Source organism: Portunus trituberculatus, chromosome 39 (assembly GCF_017591435.1).
Source record: "Portunus trituberculatus isolate SZX2019 chromosome 39, ASM1759143v1, whole genome shotgun sequence".
Classification (NCBI taxonomy): domain Eukaryota; kingdom Metazoa; phylum Arthropoda; class Malacostraca; order Decapoda; family Portunidae; genus Portunus; species Portunus trituberculatus.
In genome coordinates this window covers 12,163,282-12,178,503 of record NC_059293.1, presented here as the reverse complement: position 1 = coordinate 12,178,503, position 15,222 = coordinate 12,163,282, and the positions used below count along the sequence as shown (strand labels likewise).

Genomic DNA, 15,222 nt, shown 5'->3' with positions numbered 1-15,222 from the left:
AGGGAGGTGAACTGGTGATACTTCCATTTGCGGAATGCCCAGGAGGCTAAGGCATAATCCCGTACCGACCAGTTGCATTCTGCGTCAAACAAGGGGTTTACTGAAACACCAACACAGAGCATTAGGTGAGCCTGCCCCCCCCAACCCTGCAGGGACCTCGGATTGCAACCATCAAGAGCGCCTTGCTACGCCAGCACACCACCATAACACAAGCATGAAAACGAGCTTTGCATTTTAAAAGAGAGCTAACAGTGGTTATTTTTATCTCTTTATTTTTAACTCTGGCAATGCTAGATGAAAAGATTGTTTAGAAACTTTTATAAACTTGGCTTGCTGTGGCTGGCTGACTTCTTGCTACTAAAACCTAACATGAACTACCCTTGCATGGTACAGAACAACAGAATATCAGTTTTTTTTTCTTTCTTTGTCTACTTGAAAGCTGGAGGAATCACCTATGAAGAAAGATAAAGAACAATAAAAAGCAGACTTGCTGTGGATTGCTGAACTCCGGCTGTGTGATTGTAGCTTTACTGAACAGATTAATGTGAGGAGGATCTACAGCCTGAGTAATGACGTTCACCGTGGTCATACAAGGGGGGGGACACAGGCTGACTCCTGCCACGGTAGAGGCCTCTCAGGGAAACCTATCAGGTGAGTTAAAAGCATTATTGGGCCTCTCACATTTGGGGGAAAATCTATAACTTCATACCACACATGATTTTCCAATATTGAAATCCTCTGTATGTATTACTGTCTTAACTTTGCTTTTTCCAGCAGAATATAAAACTTTATACTACATACTAACTTTATCACAAGAACATCCTTTGGCATGATGCAAGTTTGGGGGCATTCGACAATATGACAAACCATTGGGATTACTAGTCATTATATCACGACACTCGAGAGCATCAGTACTGAGGAAGAGGGGTTGGGGATACTGCTGGTGGCTCCATGTGGACATGGGTAGTGGAGTATATCTGAGCCTTCAGCATAACTCAGGGCAAGGGGAGTGGCTCTCATTCACCTGCTGTGCTGAGAAAAGTCACTTAGCTCCCTCTCCTTGCCATACAACCACTTGTGACGTAATGGTGGTGGTGGTGGGCAAGGATGAGGTAGTGATCTTCTGCGGCACCATCCTGATAGGTGGTCGTGTGTCTCTAGGGTCACTGGAGGACGTGATCAGTGCATGATTTGGGACCTCATGATCAGGAGGCAATTTTGTGAACTTGTAGATGACAAGAATTTGCAAAAATCTCAATGTGATGTGTTGTTTCTGCATTATTTACTGTTTCTGAAGATCAAGTCAGCAAATAGGAGGACTTCTTTATGATTTACAAAGTCATTTATGAATACTGCATGAATATGACTCAGGCTATGGTGGGGAAAATGACAGATGATGCAGAAACACAACAGTAACATCAAGAACCTTACAGCATGTACTGTCAACCGCCCAGCACTGTTCTGCTCATCAGTGAACAGAATCCATTAGGGGTGGGGAGGAGAGAACATGAGGCCCCAGGTTGGAGGGGGCAGGGGAGGGGAGACACAACCAACTGGCAGCAAGGGGGAACAACAGCCAATATTATACTCACTCTAGGTTAAGCAACAAGACCAACCCTACCATTCTACCTACTGCTAATGGTTGAAAAAAGAATAGTCAGTATGACCAAAAAACTTTTGTGAAGCATGTGGAGGACTCATGCAGGACTCATTCAAATGATCATCATAAAAACCATAAAGACTAAACTAAAGTGGACACGTTGAAGACTGAAGAGAATATAAGCAGACACTAATGTACCTCAACTAATAGTAACTGAAAAGGTTAACAGAAAAATTGATACTGGAATGGAGAATGAGGACTTTTTGATGCTTGGCTCAACTTGACTTGGTCTACCTCCTACAGTGTGCTCTTGATAAGTTGCTAATCGGGTCCTAGTGGAGCAGATCTTTTATATGCAGATGTTACTCCTTACAACACTCCATATTAATAATGAACTAGAGACTCAAATATTCATACCATGTATATAAATCTTAAAGTGATAGCTACATCAATTTATCTAGGGCATAAAAATCCAAACTTATTAGCATAGAACTAGAATTTTTAATGTTTATTGATCATAGTATAAAAAAGGTTCAAGAAAACTACAAAGTATATATGTTGTATACTCTTAAGAGTAATACCAATGTTTGAGGAAGTGTTTTTGGAGTGTTTCTGTGTTGGCTGTGAGGTGCATGAGGTAACACACAACACATTTGGTGGGACACACTCAACATACAGTTGTTATGAGAAAAAAGGAGCTTATAGTGAAGCACAGAACAGCATCCTTTTTGTTGGTGAGTGTATAGAATATCACAGCATTTTTATGAGAAATCCTCTTAAGGATAGAATCCATATTTCTTTATCTATATTTAAAGTGGCTTGTCTTTATTGTAATAAAAAAAGATTTCTCTTTTAAATTTAACTTAGCTCTGATAAGATATCCATTAAATTCATTGAGTGAATCAAATTACCCAGTGAAATTATAGCCCAAGAGAGATGTTTGGACATATGCATGTTGTTTTTGAGTGCTGTGGGCAACAGGAGCGAGTGAAATGGTGGCAGTGCAACAGCAATGAACATAATGCAACAAAGCCTTCCCCTTCCTGTGTGTGACGGGATACTGAGAAGGAAATCAACAATTAACATATACAACAATAAGATGATATGGTGATGACAATAGTAATAATAATAATAATAATAATAATAATAATAATAATAATAATAATAATAATAATAATAATAATAATAATAATAATAATAATAATAATAATAATAATAATAATAATAATAATAATAATAATAATAATAATAATAAAATTTAGAGAGAGAGAGAGAGAGAGAGAGAGAGAGAGAGAGAGAGAGAGAGAGAGAGAGAGAGAGAGAGAGAGAGAGAGAGAGAGAGAGAGAGAGAGAGAGAGAGAGAGAGAGAGAGAGAGTATACCAACAGTGATGAACAAGTAGACAAAAAAAATGAAAGACAGATACAGACAGACAAACAGACAGAGATAAACAGAGAAAGGAAAATGCCTCCACATGCCTATGAAAACAACATACTATATAATAAATAACGCAAAGAAATGCATCTACTTCTTTTAGCCTCAGTTGCTTGAATGAGAATACAATACAAAAAATGCCTTGTTTCTGATCTTAACATTGGGTTGGTGTTCTTAACAGGTGGTGGCCAGGACAAAAGTGTACACCTTGCTGCAATGTAATAGTGACTGCAGGCGCTGAAGGTATGTCCACAAAATTACCTTGCCTAATTGTAGTGACAGGAGATATTAAGTTCCCAAATTTTATCTTGGAACTAGTCAATTTTTGGGTTCTGATGTCTAACATGCTGCCCCCTGCATCTCATTCTTAAAGGCTTCAATCTCTGGGCTAAGTACCTCTTATAGATTAATTATTTTTACTATCTGAGTTAAGATGAAATATACATAGGTTTTAGTTCAAGTGCCACACTTTTTCAATCACTAACTCCTTTTTTTAATTCCATTTTGGCCACATTTGTTACATGTTACCTATAAATGAGGGGCAAAACTTATAATTCATATGACTTTTCATCAAATTTCAGGTCACAATTCAAGCAAATTGAGGCTGACAAAGATCCTGAATACTAAATTAAGCAAACTGGTGAACTTAAGGATAAAAATAGATGTTTGGGGGAAATGATAAAGGCAGTGAATCTTTGTAATAATGCCTACATACTTAGTAGATGCCCAAACCACACCTTGTGCTGCCTTGACATGCAAGTAGAAGCACTGGCAGCAGCAGTGACAACAGCAACAGCAACCACAGCAGTATGTTTGTTTTCAAGTTGCCATTATGTGTTATTAGTCACTGCACTTCAGCATTCAAGCTTTGTGTGTGTGTGTGTGTGTGTGTGTGTGTGTGTGTGTGTGTGTGTGTGTGTGTGTGTGTGTGTGTGTGTGTGTGTGTGTGTGTGTGTGTGTGTGTGTGTGTGTGTGTGTGTGTATTTACCTAATTGTATTTACCTAATTGTAACATACGGGAAAAGAGCTATGCTCGTGTTGTCCCGTCTCCATATCTATTAATGTCCAGCTTTTTCTTAAAATCATGAATATTCCTTGCGTTGACCACTTCCACGTCTAAACTATTCCATGCTTCCACCCTTCTATGAGGAAGCTATATTTTTCACATCTCTCCTATAAGTGGCCATTTTAGTTTTTTCCCATGCCCTCTCGACATTCTTCCATTCCACATACACAGATCTTCCCTATCCATTTTTCCATGCCAATCATCACTCTGTATATTGCTATCAGGTCTCCCCTTTCTCTTCTGTTTTCCAGGGTTGGAAGTTGCATTCTTTTCAGTCTGTCTTCATAAGTCAAATCTCTTAAGTCAGGCACCATTTTCGTTGCAGCCCTCTGTACTTTCTCTAGTTTCCTTATGTGTTTCTTTAAGTTCGAGCCCACTGTATTGTTGCATATTCAAGCCTCGGTCTTATCATTGCAGTAATTATTTTCTTCATCATTTCTTCATCTAGATATCTGAACGCCACTCTTATGTTCCTCAATAAGTTCAATACTTCTCCAATTATTTTGTTTATATGTCTCTCTGGCGATAGGTCATTGGTAATTGTCACCCCAAGGTCTTTTTCTTCATGACTGGTTTTATGTCTTCATTTCCTATCTTGTACATACTCCTGATTCTTCTTTCACTCTTGCCAAACTCTATTTTCTTGCATTTTGTCGTGTTGAACTCCATTTGCCATGTACAGCTCCATTTCCATATTCTGTCCAAGTCTTCCTGGAGTAGTTCGCAATCTTTGTCACATCTCACTTTTCTTAACAATTTTGCATCGTCTGCAAATAGGCTCACATAACTGGACACCCCATCCACCATGTCATTTATGTAGACTGCGAACATTACTGGTGCCAACACTGATCCCTGTGGAACTCCACTCTCCACCAATCCCCATTCTGATGGTCTGTCCTTAATTATTGTTCTCATTTCTCTTCCTACCAAAAGTCTTCCATCCATTTTAGTAAACTGCCATGCACTCCTCCTACCATTTCAAGTTTCCAGATCAGTCTCTGGTGTGGTACCTTATCAAAGGCCTTTTTAAATCCAGATATATTCCATCAGCCCAACCATCTCTTTCCTGTATTACATCTATCACCCTCGAATAGTAACATATCAGGTTTGTCGTGCATGAACGCCCTTTCCTAAAACCAGTGAATCTTTGTAATAACCCTCTCACACATCTTAGCCCACACTTGTAAGTGACACTGGTCTATAGTTCAATGGGTCTCTCTTGTTAGTAGATGCCCAACTACCACACCTTCACAAACTTTTTCTGTGCTCCCTGCATTCTCTTAAAATCCATCCTGATACCCCATCAGGTCCCACAGCTTTTCTCACTTCTAAACTCCCCATCATGTTCTTGATCTCCTCCAGCAAACTCCTTCATAATCCCTTTCTGTTCCATTACCAGTGGTTTGTCAAAAGCAGTCTCCTTTGTGAATACCTTCCGAAAGCATCCATTCATAGCCTCTGCCATTTCCTGGGATCTTCACTGTATACTCCATTTACTTCTAAACTTTCAATACTTTCTCTATTTTTGATGTTGTTGTTCACATGTCTGTAAAAAAGCCTAGGTTGGTCTTTACATTTATCAATTATATCCTTTTCTTGTTTCTTTCTTTCTTCTCTTCTAATCAACACATATTCATTCCTTGCTCTTTTGTAACTTTCCCACTGCTTAATCCGTTTTTCCTTCTCCACCTCTTCCATGCATCCTCTTTTCTTGTTCTAGCCTTTTCACATCTATCGTTAAACCAGTCCTGCTTTCCAACTTCTCTATGTTGTCTTATTGGTACAAATTTTTTCTCACCTTCTTTGTATATTTTTATAAATTCCTTCCACTTTTCATTTGCAGCACTCTTGAATTTCATCCAATTTGTCTCTTGAAAGAATTTCTTTAGGTTTCCAAAATCTGTCTTGGCATAATTCCATCTTCCCACTTTATATTCTTCATTTCTTCTAGATTTCTCTTCGTCTATCACCTTGAACTCCAAAACTGCATGATCACTCTTTGCTAAAGGGCACTCCACCCTCATCTCCTCAATGACCATTGGCTCTGTACTAAAGACCAAGTCCAGTCTTGTGATGCTCCCTCTCCTCCAAACCTAGTATCTTCTTTGACCCACTGAGTTAACACATTTTCCATTGCCAGTGTCAATAGTGTATTTCCCCATGTTGTCTCTGATCCTTCCATTGACCAGTCCTCCCAACACACCTCTTTACAATTAAAATCTCCCATCATTATAGTTCGTTCACAGCCACCCAACATTTCTTCCAGACATGTTCCTGTATCACTTATCATTTCTTCATATTCCTGTACTGACCATGCATTTGTCTTAGGTGGTACGTACACCACTATGTAGTGCCTCTTTTTCCTTCATTAGTTTCTGCTCTGATCTTTAGCACTTCTGCCTTTCCCATACCTTTTTCACTTGATCCACCTTTATATCTTTTTAACCAGCAACATCACTCCTCCTCCCATCTTACCTACTCTATTTCTTTTCCAAACGTTATATTTCCCTTCTCCAACCTTCATCAGGTCTTCTCCCTCTCTCAGTTTTGTTTCAGTAAGACCCACAATATCTGGGTTCTTGTCCCTCAAGTAATCGTTGAGTTCTAAAATCCCCGATATCACTCCATTTATGTTGGAATACATTACATGTGTGTGTGTGTGTGTGTGTGTGTGTGTGTGTGTGTGTGTGTGTGTGTGTGTGTGTGTGTGTGTGGCATCAGCAAATAACACCTGAGGTTCCATGCTGGTCAGGGTGGTGCAGGAAAGGTAAGAGCACATACACGCACGCACGCACGCACGCACGCACACACACACACACACACACACACACACACACACACACACACACACACACACACAAGAAAAAATACCCGTGAGAATACCAGTTTTGTGCACCCAGCAAACATGAACAAAGAAAAACATATGTTCCCAACAGATGACTGAAAAGAGAGACCTTCCTAGAGACAGAAGGAGAAAAAGAAAACATGTGCCCATAGGAAGAAGAAAATAACAGCTGCATTATTCCTTGTCTAGCAGGAATAACCTCCACTCAAGACACTGATATGAGTCTTCTTTGCTCTTGTGAGACTCAGCAATGAACACCATCAACAGTGAAGAAGAAGGAAGTGTGCAAAGTCAACACAGATGCCCTTAAAATGCTTCTGCCAAGGAAATATAAATAAAAACTCACAAATATGTTCTCAAGTGCTCCCAATTAGAAAATATAATGTACGTGGTAGATAAGAAGGATGCGCTTGCAGAGATTTAGTTAAGATATGCAATTATGTAAGTAATATGCAAAAGTGAAAAATTAAATGCTTGATGTGCTCTTATTTATCTTGCATGAAACTTAAAAGACTCATGCAGGTGCAGAGTGAAGCAGAGAAACAATCAATTAGTGTATCATATATTATCTATCTTGGAGGGACAGCTGCTCATATATAAACAAAAATGTAGATAGTCATCATGAAAACTGTGTAGACTTTATTTCAATGTAAATGTATGGGAAAAAACTTATTAAGTCTTTGAAAGGTTTCTAGTTCCTTCTGTTTTAACTATTTGAGTGAAAAATTGTAGAAAACTGCAAAAAAAAGGCATACAGTACTATCTTAAAATTATCCAGTAAGGTGAGCATGAAAAACGAGACAAAGGCAAAGAACGAAAAGCAATACAAGGAAGAAAAATATGGAGGACAAGAGAGAGAGAGAGGAAGAAAGAGAGATCAAAAGAGCATGAGCAAAGCAAGACACAGAAATAGAGATGAGGAATGTTCATGGAAGAGAAAAAAATAAAGCCTCAGCCTACTCACCAAATATGTCTTCATCATGAGTGAACTCCTCATTATTACAAGAATAGAGGGACATAGTCATGCTCTGCTCCTCCACCTGCTTCTGCAATGCATCAATCCTTGCCTCGTAGTTCTGGAGGGGAGGAAAAGTGGCATTTGTTACTGGTTGGAGAGTATGATGAATCTTTTATAACTAAGACAGAAAGAGAGAGAGAGATTCTGCTAGTAACTGGGTAAATATAATGATGTTTCAACTATTGAAGGAGAGTGAGAGGACAGTATTTTGATAGTCACTGGGTAAATACAATGATATTCTAACTATTGAGGGAAAGAGAGAAAGCAGTGGTTTTGCTAATAATTGGATGTATGTCATGAAAATTTAACTAATAGAATGGTAAAGAAATAGAAAGGTAAAGAAATAGAAGGGTTACGATATATGCATTAAGATATAATTCTTAACAAATCAAGCCTCTTTTCTTCACAAAAACAAATGACTATACCCAAATAAAACCTATTTCCTTACCTTCCTCTCTTTGTCGAACTCCTTCTGCACCTCTTCTTTTTCCCGTTGGTACTGCTCCTCCAGGGCCACCAGCCTTTTCTGCATCTCCTCCTTTAGATCAATGCCTTGGTTCTCCAGCAATTCCACTTGGGCAAAATTCCAGTCAGCCTGTTCTGCTGCATTGGGTGTCTCTGCTGGGGACTTGGTCTCACGGCGCTCACGGACTGTGCATGAGAGAGAGAGAGAGAGAGAGAGAGAGAGAGAGAGAGAGAGAGAGAGAGAGAGAGAGAGAGAGAGAGAGAGAGAGAGAGAGATCAGTGTTAAGATAATTGCCTAGCTCTAGTGTATAATCACCAAAATGAATTCTACACTCTACACAGTACTATAAACAAAGTTAATTTTCTCCTATCTCCATACCAATATTTGTTCAACTTATCTTTATATATGTGCACACTGTCTCCCATAAGTAGATCTCCACTCTGTGTGTAATTCACCTCGGTTGCCTGCTGGTCACCCAGCCAGTCTTCCCCATTACGGAGCGAGCTCAGAGCTCATAGACCGATCTTCGGGTAGGACTGAGACCACATCAACACACAACACACCAGGAAAGCGAGGCCACAACCCCTCGAGTTACATCCCGTACCTATTTACTGCTAGGTGAACACATTAAGAGGCTTGCCCATTTGCTTCGCCGCTTACCGGGAGTTGAACCCGGCCCTCTCGATCAGTGTGCTAACCACTACACCACGGCGTGCTAACCACTACACCACGCGGTGTGTGTGTATGTGTGTGTGTGTGTGTGTGTTCACCTCAGTCGCCTGCTGGTCACCCAGCCAGTCTTTCCCATTACGGAGAAAGCTCAGAGCTCATAGACTGATCTTCGGGTAGGACTGAGACCACAACACACTCCACACACCGGGAAAGCGAGGCCACAACCCCTCGAGTTACATCCCGTACCTATTACTGCTAGGTGAACACATTAAGAGGCTTGCCCATTTGCTTCGCCGCTTACCGGGAGTTGAACCCGGCCCTCTCGATTGTGAGTCGAGCGTGCTAACCACTACACCACGCGGTGTGTGTGTGTGTGTGTGTGTGTGTGTGTATTTACCTAATTGTATTTACCTAATTGTAACATACGGGAAAAGAGCTATGCTCGTGTTGTCCCGTCTCCATATCTATTAATGTCCAGCTTTTTCTTAAAATCATGAATATTCCTTGCGTTGACCACTTCCACGTCTAAACTATTCCATGCTTCCACCCTTCTATGAGGAAGCTATATTTTTCACATCTCTCCTATAAGTGGCCATTTTAGTTTTTCCCATGCCCTCTCGACATTCTTCCATTCCACATACACAGATCTTCCCTATCCATTTTTCCATGCCAATCATCACTCTGTATATTGCTATCAGGTCTCCCCTTTCTCTTCTGTTTTCCAGGGTTGGAAGTTGCATTCTTTTCAGTCTGTCTTCATAAGTCAAATCTCTTAAGTCAGGCACCATTTTCGTTGCAGCCCTCTGTACTTTCTCTAGTTTCCTTATGTGTTTCTTTAAGTTCGGAGCCCACTGTATTGTTGCATATTCAAGCCTCGGTCTTATCATTGCAGTAATTATTTTCTTCATCATTTCTTCATCTAGATATCTGAACGCCACTCTTATGTTCCTCAATAAGTTCAATACTTCTCCAATTATTTTGTTTATATGTCTCTCTGGCGATAGGTCATTGGTAATTGTCACCCCAAGGTCTTTTTCTTCATGACTGGTTTTATGTCTTCATTTCCTATCTTGTACATACTCCTGATTCTTCTTTCACTCTTGCCAAACTCTATTTTCTTGCATTTTGTCGTGTTGAACTCCATTTGCCATGTACAGCTCCATTTCCATATTCTGTCCAAGTCTTCCTGGAGTAGTTCGCAATCTTTGTCACATCTCACTTTTCTTAACAATTTTGCATCGTCTGCAAATAGGCTCACATAACTGGACACCCCATCCACCATGTCATTTATGTAGACTGCGAACATTACTGGTGCCAACACTGATCCCTGTGGAACTCCACTCTCCACCAATCCCCATTCTGATGGTCTGTCCTTAATTATTGTTCTCATTTCTCTTCCTACCAAAAGTCTTCCATCCATTTTAGTAAACTGCCATGCACTCCTCCTACCATTTCAAGTTTCCAGATCAGTCTCTGGTGTGGTACCTTATCAAAGGCCTTTTTTAAATCCAGATATATTCCATCAGCCCAACCATCTCTTTCCTGTATTACATCTATCACCCTCGAATAGTAACATATCAGGTTTGTCGTGCATGAACGCCCTTTCCTAAAACCAAATTGACACTCACAAAGTATGTCATTTTCTCCAAGAAGTCTGTCCATCTATTCTTCACCACCCTCTCACACATCTTAGCTACCACACTTGTAAGTGACACTGGTCTATAGTTCAATGGGTCTCTCTTGTTACCTGATTTATAGATTGGGACAATGTTAGCTCTTTTCCAGTCTTGGGGCACTACACCTTCCCTTAATGAGGCATCAATTACTTCACAAACTTTTTCTGCCAATTGCTCCCTGCATTCTCTTAAAATCCATCCTGATACCCCATCAGGTCCCACAGCTTTTCTCACTTCTAAACTCCCCATCATGTTCTTGATCTCCTCCACAGTTACTTGAAACTCCTTCATAATCCCTTTCTGTTCCATTACCAGTGGTTTGTCAAAAGCAGTCTCCTTTGTGAATACCTTCCGAAAGCATCCATTCATAGCCTCTGCCATTTCCTGGGATCTTCACTGCATACTCCATTTACTTCTAAACTTTCAATACTTTCTCTATTTTTGATGTTGTTGTTCACATGTCTGTAAAAAGCCTTGGTTGGTCTTTACATTTATCAATTATATCCTTTTCTTGTTTCTTTCTTTCTTCTCTTCTAATCAACACATATTCATTTCTTGCTCTTTTGTAACTTTCCACTGCTTAATCCGTCTTTTCCTTCTCCACCTCTTCCATGCATCCTCTTTTCTTGTTCTAGCCTTTTCACATCTATCGTTAAACCAGTCCTGCTTTCCAACTTCTCTATGTTGTCTTATTGGTACAAATTTTTCTCACCTTCTTTGTATATTTTTATAAATTCCTTCCACTTTTCATTTGCTCCTTAGCACTCTTGAATTTCATCCAATTTGTCTCTTGAAAGAATTTCTTTAGGTTTCCAAAATCTGTCTTGGCATAATTCCATCTTCCCACTTTATATTCTTCATTTCTTCTAGATTTCTCTTCGTCTATCACCTTGAACTCCAAAACTGCATGATCACTCTTTGCTAAAGGGCACTCCACCCTCATCTCCTCAATGACCATTGGCTCTGTACTAAAGACCAAGTCCAGTCTTGACGATGCTCCCTCTCCTCCAAACCTAGTATCTTCTTTGACCCACTGAGTTAACACATTTTCCATTGCCAGTGTCAATAGTGTATTTCCCCATGTTGTCTCTGATCCTTCCATTGACCAGTCCTCCCAACACACCTCTTTACAATTAAAATCTCCCATCATTATAGTTCGTTCACAGCCACCCAACATTTCTTCCAGACATGTTCCTGTATCACTTATCATTTCTTCATATTCCTGTACTGACCATGCATTTGTCTTAGGTGGTACGTACACCACTATGTAGTGCCTCTTTTTTCCTTCATTAGTTTCTGCTCTGATCTTTAGCACTTCTGCCTTTCCCATACCTTTTTCACTTGATCCACCTTTATATCTTTTTTAACCAGCAACATCACTCCTCCTCCCATCTTACCTACTCTATTTCTTTTCCAAACGTTATATTTCCCTTCTCCAACCTTCATCAGGTCTTCTCCCTCTCTCAGTTTTGTTTCAGTAAGACCCACAATATCTGGGTTCTTGTCCCTCAAGTAATCGTTGAGTTCTAAAATCCCGATATCACTCCATTTATGTTGGAATACATTACATTTCGCTCATATGTAAGTTTCTTTAGTCCTTTCTTGCTGTACTTTTCTGGGTTATGAACCACTTCCTCAGTCTCATATCCAAGATTCTCCAGAAAAACTCTTTCTTCTCTCTTCTGTCCTCTCTTCATTTTTTTCAAAGCCTCCTTTCTCAACTCATTTAACATTTCTCTTTCCTTTTCACCGAGATCTCTTCTCAACCAAATCTTCCTTGTTGTTTCCTGCTGGGCTAGCCTCCATGACTTCTCCACCAATTCATCTACATCCTTTTGTGACTTAAGTTTGATTCTTATTGGCCTCATACCTTCTCTTGTGAACTTTCCAATTCTATGGAAGTCCTCTATTTCTTGTACTAGGTCTTTTCCTCCTCTTGCACCACATTAATGATATTATTTATCACCTTTTTATGTTTTCTCTCTCTCCATTTTACTCGGTGTCTTATCCTCCTCCACACCAAATATCACCACACATCTCTTTTTGTCTACAGTTTCCCTCACCAATGTCTCATTTGACTTAATAACCTTCACCACTTTCTCAGCTATCTTCTCTTCTATGATCTGTTGATCTATAATTTCAGCAAGGCCCAAAGTTTTCTCCCCTGACTCTTTGATTTCCTTTTCCAGACTTGCAACTTTGTAATTTACCTCCTTTCTTTCCACTTCCTGACTTTTTCCATTCAGCCTGCTTCTCCATCACTTTTCCTAGAGATTCTCCACATTTTTCGCAATTCACTTTAATTAGCTTAACTTCCTCTTTCAGTGCTGCATTTTCCTTCTTCATATCGGCACAGTCTCTCTTTACATTGTCATAACTCGTTTCCAGGCCCTCATACTTTTCAAACAGTTTTCAATTTTACCTTCTAACTCCAGAATTTTCTTCACATAAGCGCTCTTCTCCATTATTCCTTGAAACCCTGTGAAGTCTGATTCCTCTTTGTGTTCACGTGTGTGTGTGTGTGTGTGTGTGTGTGTGTGTGTGTGTGTGTTCACCTCATTCACCTGCTGGTCACAGCCAGTATTTTACAGAGAAAGCTCAGAGCTCATAGACCGATCTTGGTGGGACTGAGACCACAACACACTCCACACACCGGAAAGCGAGGCCACAACCCCTCGAGTTACATCCCGCACCTATTTACTGTTAGGTGAACAGAATTAAGAGGCTTGCTTGCTCTCGTGCGGGACTCGAACCCGGCCCTCTCGATGTGATGTTGTGTGTGTGTGTGTGTGTGTGTGTGTGTGTGTGTGTGTGTGTGTGTGTGTGTGTGTGTGTGTGTGTGTGTGTGTTTCACTGTTTGATCTGCTGCAGTCTCTGACGAGACAGCCAGACGTTACCCTACGGAACGAGCTCAGAGCTCATTGTTTCCCATCTTCGGATAGGCCTGAGACCAGGCACACACCACACACCGGGACGATAAGGTCACAACTCCTCAATTTACATCCCGTACCTACTCACTGCTAGGTAAACAGGGGCTACACGTGAAAGGAGACACACCCAAATATCTCCACCCGGCCAGGGAATCGAACCCTGGTCCTCTGGCTTGTGAAGCCAGCACTCTAACAACTGAGCTACCGGGTGTGTGTGTGTGTGTGTATTTATCTAGTTGTATTTATCTAGTTGTAGTTTTACAGGGCCTGGGCTTTATGCTCGTGTGGTCCCGTCTCCATATCTACACTTATCCAATTTTTCTTTAAAACTATGTACACTCTTTGCTGATACCACTTCCTCACTCAAACTGTTCCAAGTCTCAACACATCTTTGCGGAAACTAAATTTTTAACATCTCTCAGACATCGTCCCTTCCTTAGTTTCTTACTATGCGATCTTGTGCTTCTAAAGTCATATTCTTCTCTCAGGATCAGTTTCTCATTATCCACTTCATCCATTCCGTTAATCAATTTATAAACTTGTATCAGATCCTCTCTCTCTTCTCTGCTCCAAGGTTGGTAGATCCATTGCCTTTAGTCTCTCCTCATATGCCATCCCTTTAAATTCTGGAACCATTCTTGTAGCCATTTTTGTAGTCTCTCTAATTTTCTTATGTGTTTCTTTTATGGGGAGTCCACACAACTCCTGCATATTCCAATCTAGGTCTTATTTTAGTACTTATCAATTTCTTCATCATTTCCTTGTCCATATAGTGAAATGCTACTCCAATATTCCTTAGCAAATTATCGTCTCTCTGAAAATTCTATCAATATGGCTAACCGGTTGATTATTTTCTTCCATTGTCACTCCCAAGTCCTTTTCCTTTTTACTTTTTCTAGTTCTACTCCATCTCCCATCTTATAGATTCCCACTGGTCGTCTTTCACTTTTCCCATTTCCATGACATGGCTTTTGTCCACATTGAATTCCATCTCCCATTTTTGCTCCATTTCCAGATCTTGTTTAAGTCTTCCTGTAGTATTTCACAATCCTCTTTTGTTTAATGACTCTGCACAGTTTCGCATCGTCCATAAACAGATTTATGTAGCTGTTCACTCCCTCTGGCATGTCATTTATATATACGAGAAAAAGTATTGGTGCCAATACTGACCCCTGTGGCACTCCGCTGTCTACTGTTCTCCAATTGGACTTCATATCTTTAACTATCGTCCTTATTTCTCTCCCCCTTAAGTAATTCTTCATCCATCTCAATGTGCTTCCTTTTAAGCCACCCTTCTCCTCTAACTTCCATAGTAATCTTTCATGTGGCACTTTATCAAAAGTGTGTGTGTGTGTGTGTGTGTGTGTGTGTGTGTGTGTGTGTGTGTGTGTGTGTGTGTGTGTGTGTGTGTGTGTGTGTGTGTGTGTGTGTGTGTGTGTGTGTGTGTGTGTGTGTGTGTGTGTGTGTGTGTGTGTGTGTGTGTGTGTGTGTGTGTGTGTGTGTGTGTGTGTGTGTG

At 40.3% G+C, this 15,222-nt stretch overlaps 1 protein-coding gene across 1 annotated transcript in view; it reads right to left on the bottom strand.

Annotated features, from left to right (window-relative positions):
* LOC123515533 (kinesin-like protein unc-104) overlaps positions 1-15,222 on the bottom strand; it is a 103,281-nt gene that overhangs the window by 24,992 nt on the left and 63,067 nt on the right. Inside the window, exons 16-18 of the mRNA XM_045274244.1 lie at positions 8,411-8,613; positions 7,909-8,020; positions 1-100 (exon numbers count right to left, since the gene is read on the bottom strand). The exon at positions 1-100 is cut by the window's left edge and continues 73 nt beyond it. Coding sequence (XP_045130179.1) covers positions 1-100; positions 7,909-8,020; positions 8,411-8,613 — 415 coding nt within the window. The remainder of the gene's footprint in view (positions 101-7,908; positions 8,021-8,410; positions 8,614-15,222) is intronic.